The sequence below is a fragment of the Protomyctophum parallelum genome, assembly GCF_964188405.1.
Source record: "Protomyctophum parallelum genome assembly, chromosome: 7".
Classification (NCBI taxonomy): domain Eukaryota; kingdom Metazoa; phylum Chordata; class Actinopteri; order Myctophiformes; family Myctophidae; genus Protomyctophum; species Protomyctophum parallelum.
In genome coordinates this window covers 47,279,904-47,304,443 of record NC_139705.1, presented here as the reverse complement: position 1 = coordinate 47,304,443, position 24,540 = coordinate 47,279,904, and the positions used below count along the sequence as shown (strand labels likewise).

General features: G+C 43.3%; 1 protein-coding gene and 1 pseudogene across 2 annotated transcripts; one reads left to right on the top strand and one right to left on the bottom strand.

Moving 5' to 3' along the window:
* Positions 1-31: 31 nt before the first annotated feature.
* Positions 32-1,733, bottom strand: LOC310861290 (acylamino-acid-releasing enzyme-like; annotated as a pseudogene). The gene is made up of 2 exons: positions 1,508-1,733; positions 32-1,244 (listed from the first exon to the last, which is right to left on the bottom strand). The product of its transcript is annotated as an acylamino-acid-releasing enzyme-like (transcript).
* A 676-nt stretch (positions 1,734-2,409) lies between these two features.
* dhx35 (DEAH-box helicase 35) lies at positions 2,410-23,269 on the top strand. The gene is made up of 21 exons (XM_083768261.1): positions 2,410-2,458; positions 3,878-4,005; positions 4,191-4,283; positions 5,148-5,225; positions 6,295-6,399; positions 6,482-6,543; positions 7,713-7,782; positions 8,622-8,681; positions 9,384-9,496; positions 10,564-10,660; positions 11,116-11,274; positions 11,871-12,081; positions 13,811-13,935; positions 14,753-14,807; positions 15,160-15,350; positions 16,583-16,660; positions 17,890-18,019; positions 18,454-18,535; positions 19,851-19,922; positions 20,166-20,277; positions 21,159-23,269. The coding sequence occupies exons 1-21, from the start codon at positions 2,419-2,421 to the stop codon at positions 21,195-21,197; spliced, it is 2,100 nt and encodes a 699-aa protein (XP_083624387.1). The 5' UTR covers positions 2,410-2,418; the 3' UTR covers positions 21,198-23,269.
* Positions 23,270-24,540: the final 1,271 nt, after the last annotated feature.

The following is a 24,540-nucleotide window of genomic DNA, read 5'->3' as shown; positions in this document are numbered from 1 at the left end:
ACGCCTTATAGAACCCTGGGTTACTGGCCAATCAGATGAGAAGCAAGGCTTCAAAACCCAGGCCAGGGTATTGAGTGTTGTCTTGGTCTGAGGGAGGGTCAAAGCTCAGGATCTGCCAGCTGATATCGGACCGGCTCTGAGACTCCTCCAGAGTAACCCAGTCCACCTCTTGGGAAGAAGCCCCTCTCGGTGGCAGGAAGCCCACCCTGAGGCTATAGACGGGCGGTTTGGAGACGAGCAGCTGATCACCATCAAGTCTCTCTGCACATTCAGCAGCCACCAGTTACCCACGTCGGTCTTGTGAGATGTGAGCGAGGTGACGCTCCCTGTGGTCATATCTATCACCAGCAGGTCCTCGCGGCTGCGTTGGGGACAGGTGATGAGGACACGCTGGCTGTCGGCAGACCAGCACTGAGGGGACAACTGGGAGCTATAGATACCGACATAACCATCCAGTCCAGGTCTTTTCACCACGTCTACAACCACCAAGGCCTCCTTAGTGTACCAGTCATATATACAGAGCTTGCTACACTGCATGTGGGGACCGTAGACGCCACACTCCAGGTAGGCAATCCTACACTGGTCTGGGCTGAGTCTCGGGGAACACACCGCGCAGATGCCCGACGACAGCCTTTCACATTTCCCTCCTGCGAGATCCACATAGAACAAAGACGACCTCCTGTTGGGGCAGAGCTTGAGGCCGAGTCTGAAAGGCTCGTGCCACCAGCCCACAAAAACCACGCCCGTGGCGTTGGAGCCCAAAACGCCTGTCCCGGTGAAATACTGTCAAGTGTTCCCTCGAGCACAGAGACATTGCCGCCTTCGATGTCCAACACGCATAGCACTGGCCGGCTTTTATTGACGAGGGACTCTCCCCAGTCCTTATAAAAGACAAACTGGTCTCCCTTCGTGGCTGCTTTCTTCTCCATTTTCAAAGTATCCTCCCCGTCTCCAGTGGAGGACCACTCTGGTGACTCTGTCTGGAAAGAAGGACTCGGCCTTCGCTCTCTCCTGCTCTGCCACGTACAGGAGATGGGTCTCGGAATGGGACCATGCCAGGCAGCCGAACAGGTCGTCGCCGTAGACCTTGCCGTGCTTCTTTGAGGCGGTCAGGTTGATGCTCTTTGCCAAGGCGTTCTTACTCCAGATCTCCACAAACTGCTTGTCTTCCCCTCTCAGAGAGACGTCTCTGACCACCGCCTTCATCTCTCCAGAAGGTGAATCTTCACTTAGAAGCAGTTCTTCTGGCCCAGGCCGTAGCGTAACGGTCTGGGCACCGGACTGGTAATCCAGTCGCAGTGTGCCGCGGGTTCGACTCCCGGACCCGACACGGCCTTTACTGCATGTCATCCCCCCATCTCTCTCCCGTTTCCTGTCAGCCTACTGTCTGTCCCTTCAAAAATCAATAAAAGGCGTAAGCCGCAAAAAAACATCTTAAAAAAAAAAAAGCAGTTCTTCTCCCTTCATCTCGGTGCAGCTTCTGGAAGGTACGGACGGAGTAGACCACCGATGGATGTGTCGTCGTGGAACACGACGTACTGTCGGCAGAACTTGATATTGATGTTCCTTGCCAAGTCGCGTTGGCTCCATTCCGTGTAGACGTTGCTGTATTTGCCTCCATACGGAGAGGTGATGGCAGCTCCTACGTCAGAGCTCAGAGAGGGGAAGAGGCTGAGCTCTCTGTAGAGTTTGGAGATGTCCACTGGATTGGTCACGACATCAGGCGAGTCCATGCCGGTTTGTTCACTGTCCGTCAATATGGCAAGCCGGTTAGAGGTATTGCTTATTTTTTTGGTTAAAACGAAAAGGATTTTGTTAAAAGGTTAAAGCACTTATAGGCCGCCGCCTATTGTGAGTAATCATTGTAGTATAGTGTTTGTTAAGCATGCAACAGGGGTCTCCTTGTCTCTCTTTAATGAACAGAAAACACATTTTCAGGTAGGTGACATAATTTCAGCCAATCAAGAGAGAGTAGGCCTACCCATTTATCAGTAGACTCATGTTACTGAACAAACAGATAACATTTTAAAATGTTAAATCACGTATAGGTCTAGCCCTGTAAACATGACTCTCGTATTCCATGGCAGTCATGTTCCAGGGCTAGTATAGGTCTATCATAGCTTTAAACATTTAACAGTTAAACTGGATGATCATTTCAGTTCTTCCTATATCCACAATTTTAATTTCAGATGTCAATGATGTCCGAAGATGCCATGCCTATTTAGGCTTTCGTATTTCAGATATCCACAATAATAATAATAATAATAATATATATTTTTTATATCTTATTAGGGGATATCTTATTGTTAGTAGGTTGGACCAGAGCTAGGTTATTGTTTCTAACTGCTGAAGTCAAAGAGATCCCAAAGTATGACGTCATTCGTCGACGCGAACATGGCACGTGACGTAGAGGGCAAGATGGCGGCTTCCCCCGCCACGATGAAATTTTGGAAGCCGGGTAAGTGTGTCAATATCATACTAAATATCATATCAAACACCTCGCATGGGTGTCCAGTGTCTCCGAGAACGTCTTTGAACGGTAATCGCGTTAGTGGGAGCAACGTAACCGTAGCGTACTGTACGTATAAACTATTCTGACTGTAACGTTAGCTGCGTAAATCCGTATCTGCTGCGGGCTTCATTCATTCTGCAGCCGAGGATTAAATGCACATTATGCACATATTACATGTGATAAGATCAACGCGATGGCCACAATTGAATTGAAACACATGTCCATGGGTTAGCCTAATAAAGTAAAAGTAGCAAACCGTTAGGTATAACTCTTGAGTGTGTACAAATTAATAGCGGTTCCATTTTGTTGTTTTGTTTTAGTTTAAACGTGAAACCAAGATTGGTAATATAGTAACACTGGGGGGTCGTGGTGCAATAAGGAGCAGCATAGCCTATCTATGTTACCAGGATCTCCCTTTTGCAAAACCCAACCTGGTTTATAGTTATTAGGGTTTGGTTGGGTTATGGTTAGGGTGGTTTAATAGTGCCAGTTATGAACTTTTAGATCGGCTATTTCCGAGGGATGTTTGCAATAGCACCTGCCCACTGGAAAGAAATGGGATGCTGCGGTTCCCTTTAACCTATAGCAGTGTTTCTCAATGTGGGGGACACTTGCCTCTGTGAGGGGGTTCCAAATGGACTATACGTGTCTGTAAGAGTGTACAGACCTTTTGTATAAGAGTTATTTAGGTCTTAAGGTTCATGCATACTTTAAGTGATAACCTACTGACCACAGTGGTTGAGGAAAATTATATCATGACGTCACTGAGCCGTGGTGATAAGCGTCTCGCTGACCCCAACACATCTCTGTTTTTACTAACCACCGCTGTGGTTAGGTTAGCAAGTAAACACTGGAGTATGCGTCCCGCTTCATAGGACCAGCAGCAGCAGAAACAGCAGCTAAAATCATCAGCACTACAGAATGACCCAATCTCCATAACATCTACACCACTCGCTGTATGAAAAAAGCCCATAACATCATGGAAGACACCAGCCACCCCGCAAATACCCTGTTCAAACTACTCCCCTCCAAAAAACGCTACCAGAGCATCAAATCTCGTACCACCCGTCTCAGTAACAGTTTTTACCCCCAGGCAGTCAGGCTGCTGAACAGCTGACCTTGAACTGTATTGCACTTCACTTCACTTGCACTTTTCTTTTCCTGTTTTTGTCTTTTCTTGCACTATAGATGTTTGTTTATGTCCTGTGTATGTAAGACTGAGAGTGCTCTGAGCAAAATAAATGTCATTGTATGTATACTCTGTATCTATACAAATGACAAATAAACCTGAACCTGAACCTGACCCTGGGAACATATAGAGTGACCCCATTGTAACGGTATCTTTACCATCATCATCACGGTCAGGGTCTGAGGCACCTGGGATATCAGAGGAACGGGACCTGTCGAGCGAGACCACCGGCTCTCCCATCATCTTCAACCCTCACACCGCCCTGTCCATCGAGAAGCAGAGACAGAAACTCCCCGTCTTCAAGGTTGGTTAGTTAGTTGGCTGGCTGCCGCTTGCCTCGCTTGATGCTGTGACAGACATTACAAATTGAGTTGAAATGATTTGTGCTGCTGCGGCCATATGAAAAGGCGGTGTCACTAATTCCGGATGTCCTAAACTGCTATGTCGGTTCTGAAACCGTTTGCATTGTGTTGTGGTTCCTTCTTCCAGCACAGAAACAACATCTTATACTTGGTGGAAAGCTTCCAGACGGTCATCATTGTGGGAGAGACGGGATGTGGCAAGACAACGCAGATACCTCAGGTTAGTTTAGTAGTACAGCCAGATCCATCTACATACAGGTTAGTAGTACAGCCAGATCCATCTACATACAGGTTAGTAGTACAGCCAGATCCATCTACATACAGGTTCACAATGTGTTGCAATATAGGTTGTCCAATCCATTAGAATTTATTGTGCAATCTGCACCTTTTTTTTGATAAGGTCAAGCAAGGGTAATTGGTGTGCTAGGAATATTTGGGGTCGGCATCGGAGCCAGAACCGCCAAGCACTCGGTTACACAAATTTTGCGTCTTTCTTATATTATGAAATAATGTGGCCAATGTTTCACCAGTTTCTATAGTAGGCTATTTTAGACTTAGATTGAACAGCATTTGAACAGACTTATAGCATGTCATGTAGACAGCACAATAATTGCATTGTATATAGTCATAGCACTTCATAGTACATATGTATAGCATAGTATAGTAAATATGTATAGTTTATATGTATAGTGTCATGTAGATATGTTCTAGTTACGTTCTTAGCTTACGCATGTTTCATGATAAATGCATTTTATATATGTGATGTATTCCCATGCTTTTTTGTTCTTGCCTAAGTCGCTCTGGACTAAGAGCGTCTGCTAAATGCCTAAATTGTATGCACCAGGCTAGATAGCTGCAGCTGATGGTAGCACTGGACTGATATCCTTCATGTAGCCTAAACTCCCAGAGTGATTCAACACGACCTTGTCTTGTTGGAATGCTTTAGTAGCATATTTTTAGCAGGGTTTGGGAACAAATCATCATGTTCTACAGCAACACCACATTAGTCATTCATAATAAACACAAGAGCCCGGACCATCTGATGCTATCTTTATTTCTGTTTCTTCAACCCGTCTCATTTCAGTACCTCCTGGAAGCTGGATGGGCGGCAGAAGGGAAGGTGATCGGGGTCACTCAGCCCCGGCGTGTGGCTGCTATTTCAGTACGTAAATCGGTCCCACTGGAGCAGCAGTGTGACCAAAATGTGTAGTAAACAAAGACCTTGTGAAGTGATGTCCTACACTATTAAAGGGATAGTTCTGATTATTATTATTTTTACTTAAGCTGTATGAAATACTTATGAAATACATGTGATAGAGGGACCAAAAATTAACGAAAGTTGCACTAATATTTTAGAAATGGGTCAACAATACAAATGATGTTAGTTTTGTGGATTGATTTACTTTTAATGCGTGGCCCCCTGTGCCCTCCACAAAATGACCGGAACTACTTAATATTTCCAGAGCAGAACTCCCACCACGGGACTCGGGCAATCAATTAATACAGTTGCAACCACTATATTAATGGCAAGTATTTCATGCAGATTCATACAACCTTCAATGGATTGGTTGGCCAACCAATCTGAAATGTGCACATAGGAATATAGTCAGAGAGTCAGAGACTGAGGAAGCTCATTTATTTGTCTCAATTTCCCAAATTAAATTTGAGCGTGGGTTTTGGCGTACTGCACAACTCGAATGCGACCAAACAACATGGAACGCCAATAAGAATTAAGAAAAGACTTTCCATGCACCTCTTGCCTCGCTGCCTGTCATGTAAAATAATAAACATAATAATAATAATAAACTTGAGGTATGACCTAGTACTATAGATAGATAGATTCTTTATTTCTGTGTCATGCACCAAAGGCGCCCAGCCCACATGGACTTACAGGACACACCATAACATTGCTTCAATATTGCATTGTGTAAAAGAAACATTTTTACACAAACAAAACATTCTGCCTCATTTCCCACGATTTGCATAAAAAGTCTGCCAAAGCAAAAATACCCCTCCCAAAACAAAACTCCAGCTTCTCATAGTCTTCCAACCAGAAAAAGCCAGCACAGATGGTTGTCTTCTTACAAAACAATACATGTCTTAACTCTTCATATAAAGGGCAGTAAAACAAAAAATAATTTCATTTTCAATTTCTTTCAAATCACACACTAGACACACTCTAGTATGAATTTACTAGTAAGTAAATTTATCTCCTTCAATCCACACAACAGGTGGCTAACCGCCTAGCAGAAGAGAGGGGCGCCCTGCTCGGACACGAGGTGGGCTACACCATCCGATTTGATGATTGCTCGGACCCCCAGGCCACCCGGATCAAGGTAGTTACACCTGTCGTAAATAAAATGGTCATCACAATTTGAATACCTCAGGTTTCCTTCTAATCGTGTCTGTTGATGTCAGTTCCTAACAGATGGCATGCTGGTGCGAGAGATGATGTCGGATCCTCTGCTGAAGAAATACAGGTACATGATTTCATTGACATCTTACATACTTCATTGACTGGGGTTCACCAGGGGTCTCTCTTTGGCTCCCTCCTTTTGTCCCTCTATAGTCTATATCAGGGGTCCTCAACTAGAAATGATGAAGGTCCACAAATATTTTTTTGAATAAGACCGAGGTCCGGTCCCATGCGCGGCGTCCATCGGAGAACGGGGCTCTATGCCCGTTTAGTATGGTTAAGCCAAGCTTATACAAATCAGATCCCCTTCCACCCAACCAATAATGGGGTGCAGAGTGCAGGCCCGGAGTGGAACTCCAAATCAGGCCGGGAGTTATACGCCCTGGCAGGCCACACTGTGCGCGCGTAGCGCGCGCCAGAATTTTGGGGGCCCTTGGGGGACATTTTGGGGGCCTTTGCAGCAATTTCACATGAGAAATGTATACCATCTGATGTTATTTATATTATTAACTTAACATTTTTGGGTGGTCCGCAAAGAGGTGGTCCGCGGTCCGGTTGCGGACCGCGGTCCGCCAGTTGAGTACCCCTGGTCTATATGATTGATTGGTTGATTGTTTATTTATTTCCGTGTCCTGCACACAATGTGCCCAACCCTCATGGGTTTATAAGACACCATTTCACAATTGCATTTACAGCATGTTTACATTACATAATTCACGCATTTACAGCATGTTTACATTACATAATTCACGCATTTACAGCATGTTTACATTACATAATTCATTATATTACAACTCAGATTTATACAGAGTACTCCGTCTTCTTTCCCAAGCTTGACAAATAAAGTCTGCCACAACAAAAGTCCCTTTGAAAACGATGCATTGTAAACTTGTAGATCAGCTATAGAGTACCGACGTCAAAATCCCAACAGAGAAATCTTAGATTGCATGTGTATTCCAAAAATAAACAAATCACCCCGGCGATTATGTCGGGTATGTGACTCGTGTTACATTTGCACTTCGGTGCTGTATTTGTGCCAAATGTTTGGCAGTTTTCAACTTGTGTGTACTGTTCACATATTGTATTGTGCCCAGAATAGCTGAAGTTGGGGTTCAGAAGGAACCCTAGCCCTAAAGAAATGGTAGCGGTATTTCACCATTGTGCCCGTTTTGATATGTGATCGGTTTAATTTGCAGTAACTGTAACTGACCCTTGTGATGTTGTCATTCCCAGCGTTTTGATGTTAGACGAGGCACACGAGAGAACCCTGTACACAGACATAGCAATTGGACTGCTGAAAAAGGTGAATTTGACACTTGAATAAGTGACATTACATCTGTTATATCTGTTATATATATATATATATATATATTTTTGTTCTTTAGCTCCCAGTAATATTTTATTTAGGATTCAACGTTTCGACCCCATCGGGTCTTCATTCCTGATGAAGACGCGATGGGGTGGGAATGTTTAATCCTTAATAAAATACTACTGGGAGCTTATAAGAACGCTGTGCGGACATCCTACCTTCTTTCTGTATGTATATCTTTTGTTCAGCACCCGTTAACTTTTTTGAGATGTGCCTGTTTCCATTTTGGGTCTTCTTCAAATCAAATCAAATTTATTTATATAGCACATTTAAAAACAACTCTCATTGTACCAAAGTGCTTCACAAGGCAGAATATAGTGGAGTACAATACAATACAATAAAATGCAATACAATACAATACAATACAGTACAATACAGTACAATTCAGTGCAGAAGACGTCAATAATAGAACAACAGGAAAATAGGACAAAGTAATTTAAAAGGAAAGGTGCAAGATCATGTCGGTGATGCAAAGGCTTGTGAATATAAAAATGTTTTAAGTTGTGATTTAAAAGACTCAACGGAGGGCGCACACCTAACGGCGAGGGGAATGCTGTTCCACAGTGTGGGTCGGTCGCCCCTGAGCCTCTTTTTTTTGTGTGCGGAACCCCTAAGAGACCCCTGTCTGCTGACCTGAGGGTCCTGGTAGAGGGGGGGATAGGATAGGGCCCATTAAGGGCTTTGTATACAAACAGGAGGGTCAATTTTTCATAATGGCCCTTTTTTGTTTCCTCCTTTCACTCAATACTTTGTCCTTCCTGACCGTTCAATAGATCCAGAAGAAACGAAGAGACCTCAGATTGATCGTAGCCTCGGCCACGCTGGATGCCAAGGTGAGAGGGATGTGAGAGTGAGAGTGTGTGTGTGAGGTGAATAAAATGTTATTTTAATGAATCTGTATGGTAGAGAATAGTATAACTAACACAAATTCAGGGATTTGGAGGTGGTGATCTTGTTCCTCTTTTGAGGCATTTAAACGGTGGTGTCTTCACCCTTTGTCAAGTCCCGCCCGTGGTTGTGGCCCTCTTCGCACCCATCGGTGGCCGTTTCGTGGTTGGACAAAAATCCTTTCTCTCCATCCACTGCCATTGAAATAATGTGTTTTTCAAATGCTTCGTATTGATATTCTGTGCATTCAATTCTTGTTTTTAGTTTTTTCCAAAAATTATGTTTTAGCAAATTCAACATAAACAAGGCAGAAAGAGCCTGCTGGTTCGTCAGTCAGGGACCAATCAGAAGGCTGACAAATGGTGTGTTTGTTCGCATAGAGTCGCTCAACAAAGCCTGAAGCACCGCGGTGGATTCAAAGCCTGAAGCACCGCGGTGGATTCAAACTCACAATGTGGGCAGGGACTTTACCACTGCGCCACCTGAGCGTTTATGTATTTCTGCCATTTTATATTCAGTACTTTTATGCTCCAGTAAATTACGCACAATTGTGTATTCGGTAAGAGAAGCAGGGCTCTGTTGCGTTTGGTTTTGAAATAAAACATTGTGGTCTTCTAAATCTACATGATGCTTCTGTCTGGATGCAGAAATTCCAAGAGTTCTTCAACCTGAATGAGACTGATGATCCCAGCAAGGACACCTGTGGGATTCTGACGGTGGAGGGACGGACCTTCCCCGTGGACGTGTTCTACACGGTCAGGTACTGATTCTACCAGAGCCCCGGCCCATGACAGGTCAGGTACTGATTCTACCAGAGACCCGACCCATGACAGGTCAGGTACTGATTCTACCAGAGCCTCGACCCATGACAGGTCAGGTACTGATTCCACCAGAGCCCCGACCCATGACGGTCAGGTACTGATTCTACCAGAGCCCCGACCCATGACAGGTCAGGTACTGATTCCACCAGAGCCTCGACCCATGACAGAGTTAGGTACTGATTCTACCAGAGCCCCGACCCATGACGGTCAGGTACTGATTCTACCAGAGCCCCGACCCATGACAGGTCAGGTACTGATTCCACCAGAGCCTCGACCCATGACAGAGTTAGGTACTGATTCTACCAGAGCCCCGACCCATGACAGGTACTGATTCCACCAGAGCCCCGACCCATGACGGTCAGGTACTGATTCTACCAGAGCCCAGATCCATGACAGAGTTCTGAACAGAGTGCAAAATAATCGATTATTTTCAATTTGAAAAACGTCGTGATTTGAGGAACATCAGGTTTCTGCTCTATGTGAAGTTTATTGAGACAACTTGTAGTGATTAGTGGCACTATAATAATAAAATTGAATTGAATATGATGACATGCCCAAAATAGGGGCACCACCAGGTTGAAAGTGATTCATTCATATTGCCAGATTGCTGTCAATGTCTGTCTGAATGTGTGTCAGAAACACTGTCGTAGCTCCTCACTGCCTGCACCCATCACTCCCACTTGTCACACAGGCATTGACCATAATAATATGGAGGTCTTAACGAAGCCCTTTTCCCCATTTACCACATTCAAAATTAATAATTACTTTATTAGTGCATTAACATTTCCCCATCTACTTACATGGGAAAACGCGCAACCTCACACCTCCGCCCCCCTAGCGACACCTGCATCACAGGCCACCGTTCTCACTGTTACCCCACTGGCATGCTTCCTCTAGCTTCCGCCGCAACACAACAAAACTGGCCTATACAATTCTGCGCCGCCATCTTCCTCCTCCCCCTAGCGACACCTGCATCACAGGTGTGTGTGTGTGTCTCTGCTCTTAGCCCGGTGCCAGATTACGTGAAGGCCACGGTGGAGACCGTGATGAAGATCCATGAGACGGAGGAGGATGGAGACGTCTTGGCCTTCCTCACCGGGCAGGTTAGTGACCCACATTCACATTAATTCCCTACCAACAGCCATCAAAAAGGGCGACTCCCTCCTTCAAAACGGCCATTAATGAAGCACCTTTGATGATCTTGATGAATAGATTTAAATGACTATGTAAAAATGGAGATATGTTTTGCCAAAGGGACTTTTGTTGTGGAAGACTTTATTTGTCAAGCTTGGGAAAGAAGACAGAGTACCCTGTATAAATCAATGAGTTGTAATATAATAATAAATAAATAATGTAAACATGCTGTAAATGCGTGAATTATGTAATGTAAACATGCTGTAAATGCAATTGTGAAATGGTGTCTTATAAACCCATGAGGGTTGGGCACATTGTGTGCAGGACACGGAAATAAATAAACAATCAATCAATCAATAGAATACACACACAGTAGAGGTTTAGTGCCGTCAAACTGTTGTGTGTTTTATTGATGCTGTTGTAGGACGAGGTGGAAAAGGTGGCGTCTCTTCTTCAGGACCAGGCCAGGTCTCTGTCACGCCACGGCATGAAGAAATACCTGCGGGTTCTGCCCATGTACGCCGGTCTGCCTTACGCCGAGCAGATGAAGGTCTTCGAGAGGGCGCCCCATAACTGTCGGAAGGTGAATGTCACGCACTCCATTTGATTTCTTGTGAATAAAGGGCTGGAGTCCACCACACCAATATCCATGATGCTAATTCATGCTTTTAACTCGTTAAAGGCCTGAGGCCCATTCTAAGAATGTCTTCTGAATCTTAACAGTTTTCTGAAAAGCGTGTTGCTGTACAATGTACATGTTGCTTTATCAGTGGTGCTCAAACAGTTACCCCCCCCCCCCCCCAAATGACATGTATTTGGCCGTAGACCTAGCTGACAGCTGCCGCCCCAGTATTCTTGGAGTGGATGGCCCTTTAAATCTGAGATATTGTAAGACTTCGCTTATAGTAAAAGCGATTATAAAAAAATAAATCAACGGTACTACTCGGCACGATAGTGCTGTATTTTATTCATATTTTGGATTATAATGCATAATGTGACGCAATGCATTGTGCTACAGTTAAGCCTTCTTCACAATGCAAACATTAGGTAGAAAGTCAAGTTGCTGTGTTTATCAGTCTAATGGTATTCTCCATTTATAATGCTCTTCATATAAGTTTTGGCCGTTCGGGTGACGCAGTGTTAATAAATGTTTACCTGACCCTCTCTTCACATTCTCAGGTGATCGTGGCCACTAACATCGCGGAGACCTCCATCACCATAAACGGCGTCGTGTTTGTGATCGACTGTGCGTTCGTGAAGCTGCGAGCCTACAACCCTCGCACGGCCATCGAGTCCCTGGTGGTCACGCCCATCTCCAAGGCCTCGGCCAGTCAGAGGACGGGCAGAGGCGGGCGCAACCGCCCCGGCAAGTGTTTCAGACTGTACACAGGTATGTGTGAACTACCAGCGACAGTTGATCTAACTAATTAGTTATAGAAATAAAATGGAATCAGTTTGGGGTTACTGCATTGCCTATTTCTCGCTTCAAATGTTTTTACATGGCTACCGTGTTGGATAGCAGGTGCTCTGAGCTCTGGCAAGAAAACGCCTAGAGCAGGCGTCTCTTCCTAGTTTTTGAGGGGCTCTAGCCCATCCTATATACAGGTTTAATGTTTGTTTTAAAAACGCCATTGTCATCTTGTCCCTAACACAAACATTAAATGCCATTAACAATAAAGAGAATTTAATGTTTGTGTTGCCACTGTTTGTTTTACATCACCTAATCAACATGAATTAGACTTTAATATATTAGCGTCCCTCACTTCACACGGGTGTGATTTTTAAACAGCTGGTGGATGGAAATGACGCTCGCGCACGGCTTCTTGTAGCGTCAGCAAAGAGTTTCCGTTCTTTTGCCGACGCTACAAGTTGAAGCTGTGTGCAAGCGTCATTGGTGGCATGCATTCATCAACATGTCTCTATTAGAGAAATGCTGCATCAGTAAAGCTGCTTTTCCAGTGGAGCGGCACTGCAATCTGTCATGGCTCTCTACACTGTTTCTCTTTCTCCTCGTCTAGCCTGATTTATACTTAGTACAAGCTACAGAGGGAGGTATTACAAGCTACAGAGGGAGGTATTACAAGCTACAGAGGGAGGTATTACAAGCTACAGAGGGAGGTATTACAAGCTACAGAGGGAGGTATTACAAGCTACAGAGGGAGGTATTACAAGCTACAGAGGGAGGTATTACAAGCTACAGAGGGAGGTATTACAAGCTACAGAGGGAGGTATTACAAGCTACAGAGGGAGGTATTACAAGCTACAGAGGGAGGTATTACAAGCTACAGAGGGAGGTATCACAAGCTACAGAGGGAGGTATTACAAGCTACAGAGGGAGGTATTACAAGCTACAGAGGGAGGTATTACAAGCTACAGAGGGAGGTATTACAAGCTACAGAGGGAGGTATCACAAGCTACAGAGGGAGGTATCACAAGCTACAGAGGGAGGTATCACAAGCTACAGAGGGAGGTATTACAAGCTACAGAGGGAGGTATTACAAGCTACAGAGGGAGGTATTACAAGCTACAGAGGGAGGTATTACAAGCTACAGAGGGAGGTATTACAAGCTACAGAGGGAGGTATTACAAGCTACAGAGGGAGGTATTACAAGCTACAGAGGGAGGTATCACAAGCTACAGAGGGAGGTATTACAAGCTACAGAGGGAGGTATTACAAGCTACAGAGGGAGGTATTACAAGCTACAGAGGGAGGTATTACAAGCTACAGAGGGAGGTATTACAAGCTACAGAGGGAGGTATTACAAGCTACAGAGGGAGGTATTACAAGCTACAGAGGGAGGTATCAGGTATTACAAGCTACAGAGGGAGGTATTACAAGCTACAGAGGGAGGTATGCTGTGTGCATACAGTATAGCCCATTGAAGAGTTATTCTGTGTGCATACAGTATAGCCCATTGAAGAGTTATTCTGTGTGCATACAGTACAGCCCATTGAAGAGTTATTCTGTGTGCATACAGTATAGCCCATTGAAGAGTTATTCTGTGTGCATACAGTATAGCCCATTGACTTTCTCTCTGTGTGCATACAGTATAGCCCATTGACTTTCTCTCTGTGTGCATACAGTACAGCCCATTGACTCTCTCTCCCTCGTCCATCAGAGGAGGACTTTGAGAAGCTGCCGGCCACCACGGTGCCAGAGATGCAGCGCACCAACCTGGCGCCGGTCATCCTGCAGCTCAAAGCCCTGGGCATCGACAACGTGCTGCGCTTCAGCTTCCTCTCTGTGAGTACCTGACCCATGCTGGGCAGTAAGTAAGTAGCCTTGCCGAGCCATGAGGCCCATAGGGGCAGGAGCCTATCTCCTGTTTCTGTAGCGTGAGGCAGCTTGATGTACAAGTACACCCCCTGGACATGACGCTAGTATGCTGCAGGGACTTACCCCCAATCCAACCCTTGATGCTGAGTGTCATACAGGGAGGCATTGGGTCCCATTTTTACAGTCTTTGGTATGACCCGGCCGGGGATCGAACCCCGACCTCCCAGTCTCAGGGTGGACACTCTAACCACAAGGCCACTGAGCTGGTCAATGGCGGAGGAAAAAGTACTCACAGTTTTATATCAATACTACAATATAGAAAAACGTTTACGTCCGGAAATTCAAAATGTACAGTAAGAGTAAAAGTACAAAAGTACTTTTTTGGCTTTGAATGTTCGACCCAGAATAGGGGCACTAATAATGATAATTGTCTTTATTGTCTCCTCTGGTATATTCATCTTCACAGTCTGTTCCAACAGAAAAAACACAGAACCACATAGCACAGAACAACAACATATAAATAGGACACAACAGTCCCCAGTATCACTGGGGACTGTTGTGTTCTGTTTTGTTAAGTGCAGCTAATGGCTGAAGGGACAAAACTCTTACTAAAAATTAACCTTATGCCAATTCAAAGTTCTGTCCAGATATAGCACCAGGGGTTAATATGGTTAAAAATAAAGTGGGTTTAACTTTAAAGGCATGTGGCATTATATTTTTAAATTATAAACTTTTTAATTAAATTGCTGTACTTGACATAACCTCCGGTGTTGTAATTGAACAGCCTCCCCCAGCCCAGACGATGGTCCAGGCTCTGGAGCTGCTCTACGCTCTAGGAGGTAAGAAATTACTCATTATTTTTAATATCCCACGATTTTGCAACCCATTTTTCAACCGGTGTCAATTGCCTGAACTGTAATGCTGGGCGCTACTCTCCCTCTGCCAAACTCCCAGTTTGGCAGAGCGATATTTCATATAAAGGCAAAGGTTTAAGCCTCAATCTGCGATTTCTTCACCAGGTTGGTAGTACTGTCTGTAGAACAGCAGGAACAATTTGACTAATACATCACTTTGCATTGTGTTAATTGGGTAGGAAACAGTGCTGGGGCGGCACATTAGGACTTTGCCATACAAACATTTTCAGTTGTGAGATTTTATTTTGTTTTAATCCGTGTGTGTGTGTGTTGGCAGGCCTGGACCAGTATGGCCGGCTGACTGACCCCATGGGCGTGCGGATGGCAGAGTTCCCTCTCAGCCCCATGTTTGCCAAGATGCTCCTGGAGTCGGGGAACTTCGGCTGCTCCAAAGAGATCGTCACCATCGCCGCCATGATGCAGATCCAGAACATCTTTGTCGTGCCGCCCAATCAGAAGAAAGCTGCTGTGAGTTGAAACTGAGGGTTTTGTAAATCTGAAGCAATACTTTGGTACTGGGGAACCATAGTTCTAAATCTGAAGCAATACTTTGGTACTGGGGAACCATAGTTCTAAATCTGAAGCAATACTTTGTTACTGGGGAACCATAGTTCTAAATCTGAAGCAATATGTTGGTACTGGGGAACCATAGTTCTAAATCTGAAGCAATACTTTGGTACTGGGGAACCATAGTTCTAAATCTGAAGCAATACTTTGGTACTGGAGAACCATAGTTCTAAATCTGAAGCAATACTTTGGTACTGGGGAACCATAGTTCTAAATCTGAAGCAATACTTTGGTACTGGGGAACCATAGTTCTAAATCTGAAGCAATACTTTGGTACTGGGGAACCATAGTTCTAAATCTGAAGCAATACTTTGGTACTGGGGAACCATAGTTCTAAATCTGAAGCAATACTTTGGTACTGGGGAACCATAGTTTTAAATCTGAAGCAATACTTTGGTACTGGGGAACCATAGTTCTAAATCTGAAGCAATACTTTGGTACTGGAGAACCATAGTTCTAAATCTGAAGCAATACTTTGGTACTGGGGAACCATAGTTCTAAATCTGAAGCAATACATTGGTACTGGGGAACCATAGTTCTGAATCTGAAGCAATGCATTGGTACTGGGGAACCATAGTTCTGAATCTGAAGCAATGCATTGGTACTGGGGAACCATAGTTCCACCAGGGGTCCAAAATGGACCCCCATGGGTCTGTATAACTCCCAAGAGTGTAGTACAAATATACCCGTTTGTACACTCTCATAGTTAAATGAACACTCAATATTTTACAGTTTAGAGAGGGGACTCGGACGTCCTTGAAACTAATGCATATCAAACTGGGGGTCCTTGGGGAAAAGAAAAAAAGAAGAAATGAAAAAGGTTGAGAATCACTGGTGTGTACATGGTCACAGAGGAGTACTTCATAAAACATAACTACGTGTACATGGTCACAGAGGAGTACTTCATAAAACATAACCACATCTGTGATGTTTGGCTCTGTTGTGTACATGGTCACAGAGGAGTACTAATAAAACATAACCACATCTGTGATGTTTGACTCTGTTGTGTACATGGTCACAGAGGAGTACTAATAAAACATAACCACATCTGTGATGTTTGACTCTGTTGTGTACATCGTCACAGAGGAGTACTTCATAAAACATAACCACATCTGTGATGTTTGACTCTGCAGGCTAGAGAACACAGGAAGTTTGCAGTGGCTGAGGGAGATCATCTCACTATGCTGAACGTGTATGAAGCATTCATCAAGGTATGTGGAAAAAAGCCTTGATATGTGGCTGTGCAATACGGTACACAGGTACATAACAGTAACCTATGACAGAGAATCTCTCTTGTCCTGAGTGTACTGCGTAACACCAGTTAACACCCTGAACGCCTGGGGTTATTTAATCCATTAAATCATAGCGCCCAGTGATTTATAGCTGCGGAGCACTTTTACTGACGGACCGGATGTTATCCCGGATGTGGCTGAAGCAGCTAGATGTAGCCAAAACACTCTAGAGGCGATCGACAACAATGGGAGGTATGATTAATTCTACCGCGACTAGCGACAGGACCGTGGTGGGCCGTCTAACACATAATCTTTGCTTAAAATTGGACGGAATGATTTAGATCAAGAGTTATTAACGTTTTAAGATTTTCGGTCTCGTCGGCTAAACGGGGGGAACATTTTCAATGATGTCATGCTTTCATGCTTGCATGAAACCATAATGGTGCTGTTGGGCAGAACCCAGCTATGTCCAAAATGTTTTTAGAAAATCGGTATGGTGATTTTAAACATTGTCAGATACTTGAATGTGTCCTTGACTCCTTATTATTATATTATCATCACTTCACCCAAATACAGCTAAAGTGGATTCAAGAGCTATTTGACCATTAATGTGGTCATTCTAATAATCATTGATGGAAAAAACAACTATCTCCAATTTATATGTGCAGTACATCAACGGTATGCCAGTGGTCCACTTGGTTACACAATGTTTAGTAGGCCTTGTAGTGGTTGGAGTCCCTGGGTGGTTGTGTTCCATTGGCTAACCTTTGCTATGACCCTTGTCTCTCTCTCTGTTGTCTTCAGCACCAGAAGAGTTCCCAGTGGAGTCAGGAACACTTTCTATTGGCTAACCTTTGACCCTTGTCTCTCTCTCTGTTGTCTTCAGCACCAGAAGAGTTCCCAGTGGAGTCAGGAACACTTTCTATTGGCTAACCTTTGACCCTTGTCTCTCTCTCTGTTGTCTTCAGCACCAGAAGAGTTCCCAGTGGAGTCAGGAACACTTTCTATTGGCTAACCTTTGACCCTTGTCTCTCTCTGTCGTCTTCAGCACCAGAAGAGTTCCCAGTGGTGTCAGGAACACTTTCTATTGGCTAACCTTTGACCCTTGTCTCCCTCTGTTGTCTTCAGCACCAGAAGAGTTCCCAGTGGTGTCAGGAACACTTTCTATTGGCTAACCTTTGCCCCTTGTCTCTCTCTGTTCTCTCCAGCACCAGAAGAGTTCCCAGTGGTGTCAGGAACACTTTCTAAACTACAAGGGTCTCCTGCGAGCTGTGACGGTCAGAGAGCAGCTGCGCCGCCTCATGAACAAGTTCAAAGTGCCGCGTAACACCAGTGAAGGTGTGTGTGTTGTGAATAATTTCAGTCATTGGATTCCATAGAAGTATGTAGAACAGTAGCTCTGGTCCATAGCTTAGAGCTATGTTACTCTCAACTTCCGCCGCTCACATGAATGCAGACCAGCCTCTCCTCTTTAGCGTAAATAAAAAAAACGTTTTTGCTACTCACCAAAACAAAGGCGGGTTGTGTCATTAGAAAGCCTACTTTCCTTAGTAGAGCTATGGACAGAGCTAGTAGAACAGCAGGAACAGTATTACTAAAACGTCATAATTTGACCTATGGTGTAAATTGTTGAGGAAAGCACGCTAGTGTGGAGGACATCTTTCACACAGGATTTAGGACTGAAAATGTGGGATTTATTTTTTGCTTTCATCTGTCCCGTCATGTATTATCATGTGCCGTTCATTAATATTTCTGCCGTTTGTGTTGTCCAGGTGACCCTGATGTGATCCTGAAGTGCATTGCTGTCGGGTTCTTTGCCAACGCGGCCCGCATTCACCATTCAGGATCCTACAGGTATGAGACCTATATATTATTATTATTATTACAGGTAGGAGACCATGGAGAACGGAAGATAGATGATTTGCATTTGTCCGCACAATATTAAACTGTTGTCAGATGTAGGACGATGGCTGATCTAAGCAGTCACACATGGCCCGAATCAGAGCTAGAAGATGTGACGGCACACCTGTTGTGTCAGCCATCACCAAACACACACTCGGACCGGGTATTAAAATACCTTTTTAATACCTCTAAAATATATTTAAAAATGTAATTACAAGGCCATTACTGCATAAAAAATGATAGGTCAAACATTGTCCAAAATGTCAATTACATAAGGAAGAGCCAACGATAATAGCCGATCTACAAGCTCGCAATGCGAGGCGTTGTGATCTTGTAGATGGGCTATTTTCACTATAGTTTTTTTTTATTGGCCTAAAATATTGTCTATAATATAGACACAATATTGTCTATAATATAGACAATATTTTAGGCCAATAAAAAAGAATATAGTACATACATTGACATTCATGAATCCACTTGCTGACCGGTTGGCTGTATTGAGCTTTCTTTTTTTATAGGGGTTTATATGTGAACATACCATTAAAACGGTTTAGTAGCCAAAGACGTCAAGACGTCTAATTGCCTATTAAGTACCGGTAATGGATGCCACGGGCGTAAAGACGTCTTCCCTTGGGAATTCTTTTTTTCCCCCCCTATTCTTAAAAAATATATATATATATTTTTTTCATCTATAGTTTGAAAATTCCTCTAATCTGGTGTACAGGTGATGATGACATGCACATTACATGCATAATATAATTACAAATTATTTCTTTCTCTATAATGGGAGAATTGGCACTCAGAGCCTAAACTGGTGACCCCCAGGTGGCGCTGAAGGAGTTTTAACAGCCTATGTTCCAAGCATTAGTTTTGCACAAAAAACACTCCTTGGGCTAAAAACAGTCAGCACAAATGTGATGAGGTCAGCACATTTTGGGCACATTTGGGCAAGTGCAAGTTCTCCTCAGGGTGGGGTGTTCCCACTCCTCAGGGTGGGGTGTTCCCACTTCAGTTAAAATATGTTTTTTTGGCGGGGTCTCGGTCTGAAAAGTTTGAGAACCTAACTGATGACAACTATGGCGAGCTTGCTGTCTGATTGAAACAGTCACAATGATATGGTCCTGGTCTATAAACCACTGCCTCTCCCTCTCAGTATATTGAAACAGTCACAATGATATGACCCTGGCCTGTAATGATAATGATATTAATTTAATGATAATGATAATGATATGGTCCTGGTCTGTAAACCACTGCCTCTCCCTCTCAGGACTCTACGTGACGACCGTGAGCTCCTCGTCCACCCCAACTCTGTGCTGTTTGGGGAGACCCCTCCAAAATGGTACGTTATTTATTCTGTGTCATGTATGTCACGGATACATGTAAATATGTATTGTATTTCATACAATTCACATACACTATATTGTAGCATTTCATGACAAAATAGTAGTATTTTTATTATTTAACTTTTAACATTTTGGGGGATTTGTAAAATGAAAAATGTTTAATAAAAACTTGGTCATGGGCAGAACACAACTATGTTCGAAGTATTAACTTAAATACCAACTATTCTGTCCTTATCCAGGGTTATCTTCAATGAAGTGGTTCAGACTTCAAAGTACTACATGCGTGATGTGACTGCGGTTGAATCATCGTGGTTGGTTGAATTGGCGCCCCACTTCTACAAGCAGGCTAAGGTAGGCCAGAGAAACGAACACACTCATCCTGTGTTGTTTACTTGTGTTGCACCTCACCTGTCTGTGTCCACGACTGATTTCACTCATTTTAACACAGACAGTTTTCTGAAAAAGCTATGTTTCTGTCAGTGGTTCTTCGATTTTTCAAAAATAGCAGACCTACAAGCTCGTAGCGCGCCACTCGGTGGCGTGCTATGAGCTTGTAGATCTGCTATTTTTCAATAGCTAAAGTGTAACATAATGCTAACACCAAAAGGGGTTCCCGCCCAAAATGGGTTAATTCTATAGAATAACATGTCTTCAATGGAAGCAAGTCGCACAACGAAATTAGACGATCCATGTTCTCAATGCTTTCAAGCTTGTAGATGAGCTATTGTCGCTTATTATATTAAGATTCATTAGAACATTTGAAGTGGTCAAACTAGCTGCTAGCAATATGACCAGAAGCATCCCATCTCTTTGATTTCTTCACCTGGTTGGCAGTATGTAAAACAGCAGGAACAATATTACTAAACCCAACTTTACATATTTTGTTATTCTTTAGGAAACCTTTCAGTTGTGAGATTTGATTTTGTTTTAATCCACGGGCTGCTTATTTTCTTAGCGATCTAAATATTGATTACTTTTTTGGGATGAATGTACCGGTACTTTAAAAATAAATAAAAAATGTAACATTAACGTCCGACATTACAGGAGTTTTCATGTAATGCACAACTTGCCAGTTGGCAGATCTACAAGCTCTATAGCTCGTCACGAGCTTGTAATATAATGGTTATAGTATATAAAATACTTTTGATGGCCCCGGATCCCACTTTGAGAACATCAAAGTGTCTAAAATGACACGGATGCCTAGGATTGAACATGTCTCTTCTTTCTTTCAGCATGGGTCACTGGCCAGCAAGAGATCTCGGATCCTCTAAAGAAGTGGAGCCAGCCCAACACTCACTGCTATCTATGACAGAAAGAAATGGAGAGCACCTCATTTAACACACACTGTGCCCTATCCATCACACTGTATATAAAAAAAGATTGTACACTGTATTTATTTTACATCTCCATCCAAGGGCCCAAGCTTGCTGGAAAGGACACCAGTGAGTGGCACATCGTTGAGCCTCAACTTGGCTAAGTGTAGAATCTGTTCGTCTCAGTTTAATATCCGATTGTTGTTGATGAGCCTGTGCGGATGAAGATGAAGTGATAGTGTGTAGTATATCGACTGATTTAGTTGCAGGCTGCTGTCTCGCACTAAAAAGAGACTAGTCCATAACGACGCCGATGAGAATAACAGCACCGTCCTCCCAAAGTGCAAACTGCAACATCCAGAGGACGGGGGGGGGATTGAGTGGAATGAACTGGCATCAAGCTTGCATCTAACTGCCATTCAGTGGCCACATTACACTTAATGAACAGAATACTCAAGTAGATCATCTTTCTTTCGGTGGGAGACACAATGCACTGTCAAGTCTAAGTCGGGGCTTAAATGCTGATTGGTTCAGCATGTTCCCCACTGGTGTCCATCCTAGCTTTGGCCATACAGTAGTGACCTGTGTACATATCAGAGCAAGGCTGAGATCCAGGGAATGAGCTGGGTTCTCAGCTTCCATTTTTATTTTTTTAATGCTGTAGGTATTTTTGTTGTTCTTCCAGTTGGCATCAGCGTAACTCGGAAAATAAACTGAAGACAAAGTGAAGATGTTATATTTTGAGCGACTTAACGTGGTTTATCTTTCGGTTTTAAAGGTTCAAAGTTTGCTTTATCCCAAATTCGCCTGGGTGCCTTTATGTTTATTAATTGGTTTGCGATATCAACATGTTGGATACAGAAACGAAGCTTCAAATCAGATCTCATACCTTCATTCTGCCCCCCCCTCCTCCCCCCCCCCCCCCCGAGATTTAAGACCTTTTCAGGACTTTTTCTGGAGTGGAAACTGTGTAATGCGGTTTTCTTTGTTTGGAAGATTGTACAGCTGATGAAAACTGTGAAAGAAGCACTTGGGACAGTTTGTCCGATAACTCTTTCTTGCCACTTAACTTCTGACTAGTTCAAAACACAGTGGCCTTTCTACCTCTTGGTGCCAATTCTTTTCTATTAGCCATGATATTTCACATTTCATGTTCATATGGAATGTGCAAATATACCGCGCAAATACAAAGCAGTGCAATCAAAACAACTCACTATACTAATCAAGTGCCATTTTGTTCCTATGATGATGTGAAGCAACAAATGAAACAATAGCGCTCATGTTTTTAGCCATGTCTGTTTGGCCAATCGCGACAGTGGTTATTTTTCCATCACAATCACATTGTCATGCGCATTTCATTAATTAATACTGCCACAATCGTGTATTTGGTATTATAATGAGTCACCATTTTTGCCTCTTCCATTCCATAACGGCAACAATTCCATGCATTTTACATTCCTACGTTTGCCTTTATTTGTATACTTAGTAAATGTTAAGTTGGAGAAGTATTTGGCTCTGAAAACTTCAGAAAGTCTCAGTGAGCAATTGAAAAGGGTGTCATTTTTTATCCATATTAGGACCTGCTTTCATATCGGTAAAGGTTACTGTCCTGACCTTTTTGACTTATGTCTGCATGGTTTCCATAACAGTAGGTTAACTTCAGACCAGTGAAACACGCTAATCAAACTTGAGAAATAACGCCATCAAAATAAGTGCAATCCAATTAAGTCGAGTCTATTAAGTGGAAGCACTCTTGCATGTTAAAATGGTACTCCTAAGGTACACTTTAAGATCACCATGTAGCTTTAAAAAAAAAAATGTAGCCAAACATGTAGCCGCAAAACAAAAGAAGAAATTGTTTACTCCCATTTGTGTTCATACTCCCGAACGTGTGTGCAGAGTAGACAACACTGTCTGTCACGCAATCTGTAGAACTGTAGTTGACTCAACTCCTGAGGAAAGATATCTGTAATCCTTGACATCTCTAAAACACACATCTTCAAATAAAGCCTTATGGTCGTGCACTGAAATACCTGATCCTAGTCTTTTATTCACAGTTGTTCTCAAAGTGGCCGGGGGGATTCGGGAACCTCCACGTTTTGAAATTGTATAGGTCAGCTATTAATGACAATAATGTAGAATATCTTCTCTTCTGGGTGGGTCCCTGAAACAAAATCTTTTAAAATAAATGGGGTGCACCCCAGCCAAAATACATATGAAAGTGGGGCTCCTTGACTTTAAAACGTTTGATAACCACTGGCTTTTAATATTACATTTAATTTAATACATCCAATGTCACTGTCTTGACAGTTGTTTGGTTGTTGTTGTTTTTTTTACCAGAAGGTGGCAGTGTTCAATCATAAATGTGAAGTTTCTCCAGTGTATGTGATGATTTTGGAGGAGTATACTGTATTTTCACTGCAAAAGGCGCCCTATTAAAAATGTCTGTACTTCTGTCTATGGCAGGGGTCTTCAACAGGGGGTCCTCAGAGTTACTACAGGGGGCCCTGCACCAAATCTTTGTGTGATAGCTAGGCTATATTTTATTTTTACATTAACCACTTGAACCCTATAGAATCCCTATTCTGAGAAGACCTTTAGTAAAAAATAGCCAATCTACAAGCTCACATGTGGGTTTGTAGATCTGTTATTTTTGTTAAAGAGGTTTGATGTAGATGGAAAAAAGAGCATGGCAGTTAGAGCCAAAGGTCAAGTTTACTACGTATTGAGTGATTAAGACAAGTGGTTAAATGTGACAAATGTCTGACTGAAATAAACAAAAAACATGAATTTACAAATCTATAAAAAGGTTTAATCTGCAACAATTGTATACAATATATGTAGTGGGGTTCCCTGCTTCATCTCTCAGCTATTAAAGGGGTCCTTGGCCTGACAAATGTTGAAGACTACTGGTCTATGATATTGGTTCCAACACATGACACCATCTTATCTACGCACTAATTCCAGTAAGTCACCTGCCTTGGTGACGGCAGACTGCTGGGCGAGCGCTGGCGCTTTGGAATGGGGGGTCAGTCAGATCAACATATATGGAATGAATTCTGTACTGGCCATATATGGAGTGTGTCTTGAGTGTACAGGGTTTGATGAGGTCAGATCAACATATGGAATGTCAGAACGGGAAGGACGGGTGGGGAAGGATCAATTCAACATAATGGAACAGTCAGAACAGGTGAGCTCCATATATGGAGATATAGGTGATGATGGTTATCCAGGGTTGGTCAGTGTCGTGATCTTCATATACTGTATGGAGATGGCCATATATGGTGGCGTGACGTGTCAT

Coding starts and splice junctions, on each gene's coding strand:
- dhx35 (XM_083768261.1), top strand. CDS start 2,419: ATGGCGGCTTCCCCCGCCACGATGAAATTTTGGAAGCCGG. Junction 2,459..3,877: donor GATGAAATTTTGGAAGCCGG/GTAAGTGTGTCA, acceptor CATCACGGTCAG/GGTCTGAGGCACCTGGGATA. Junction 4,006..4,190: donor AGAAACTCCCCGTCTTCAAG/GTTGGTTAGTTA, acceptor TCCTTCTTCCAG/CACAGAAACAACATCTTATA.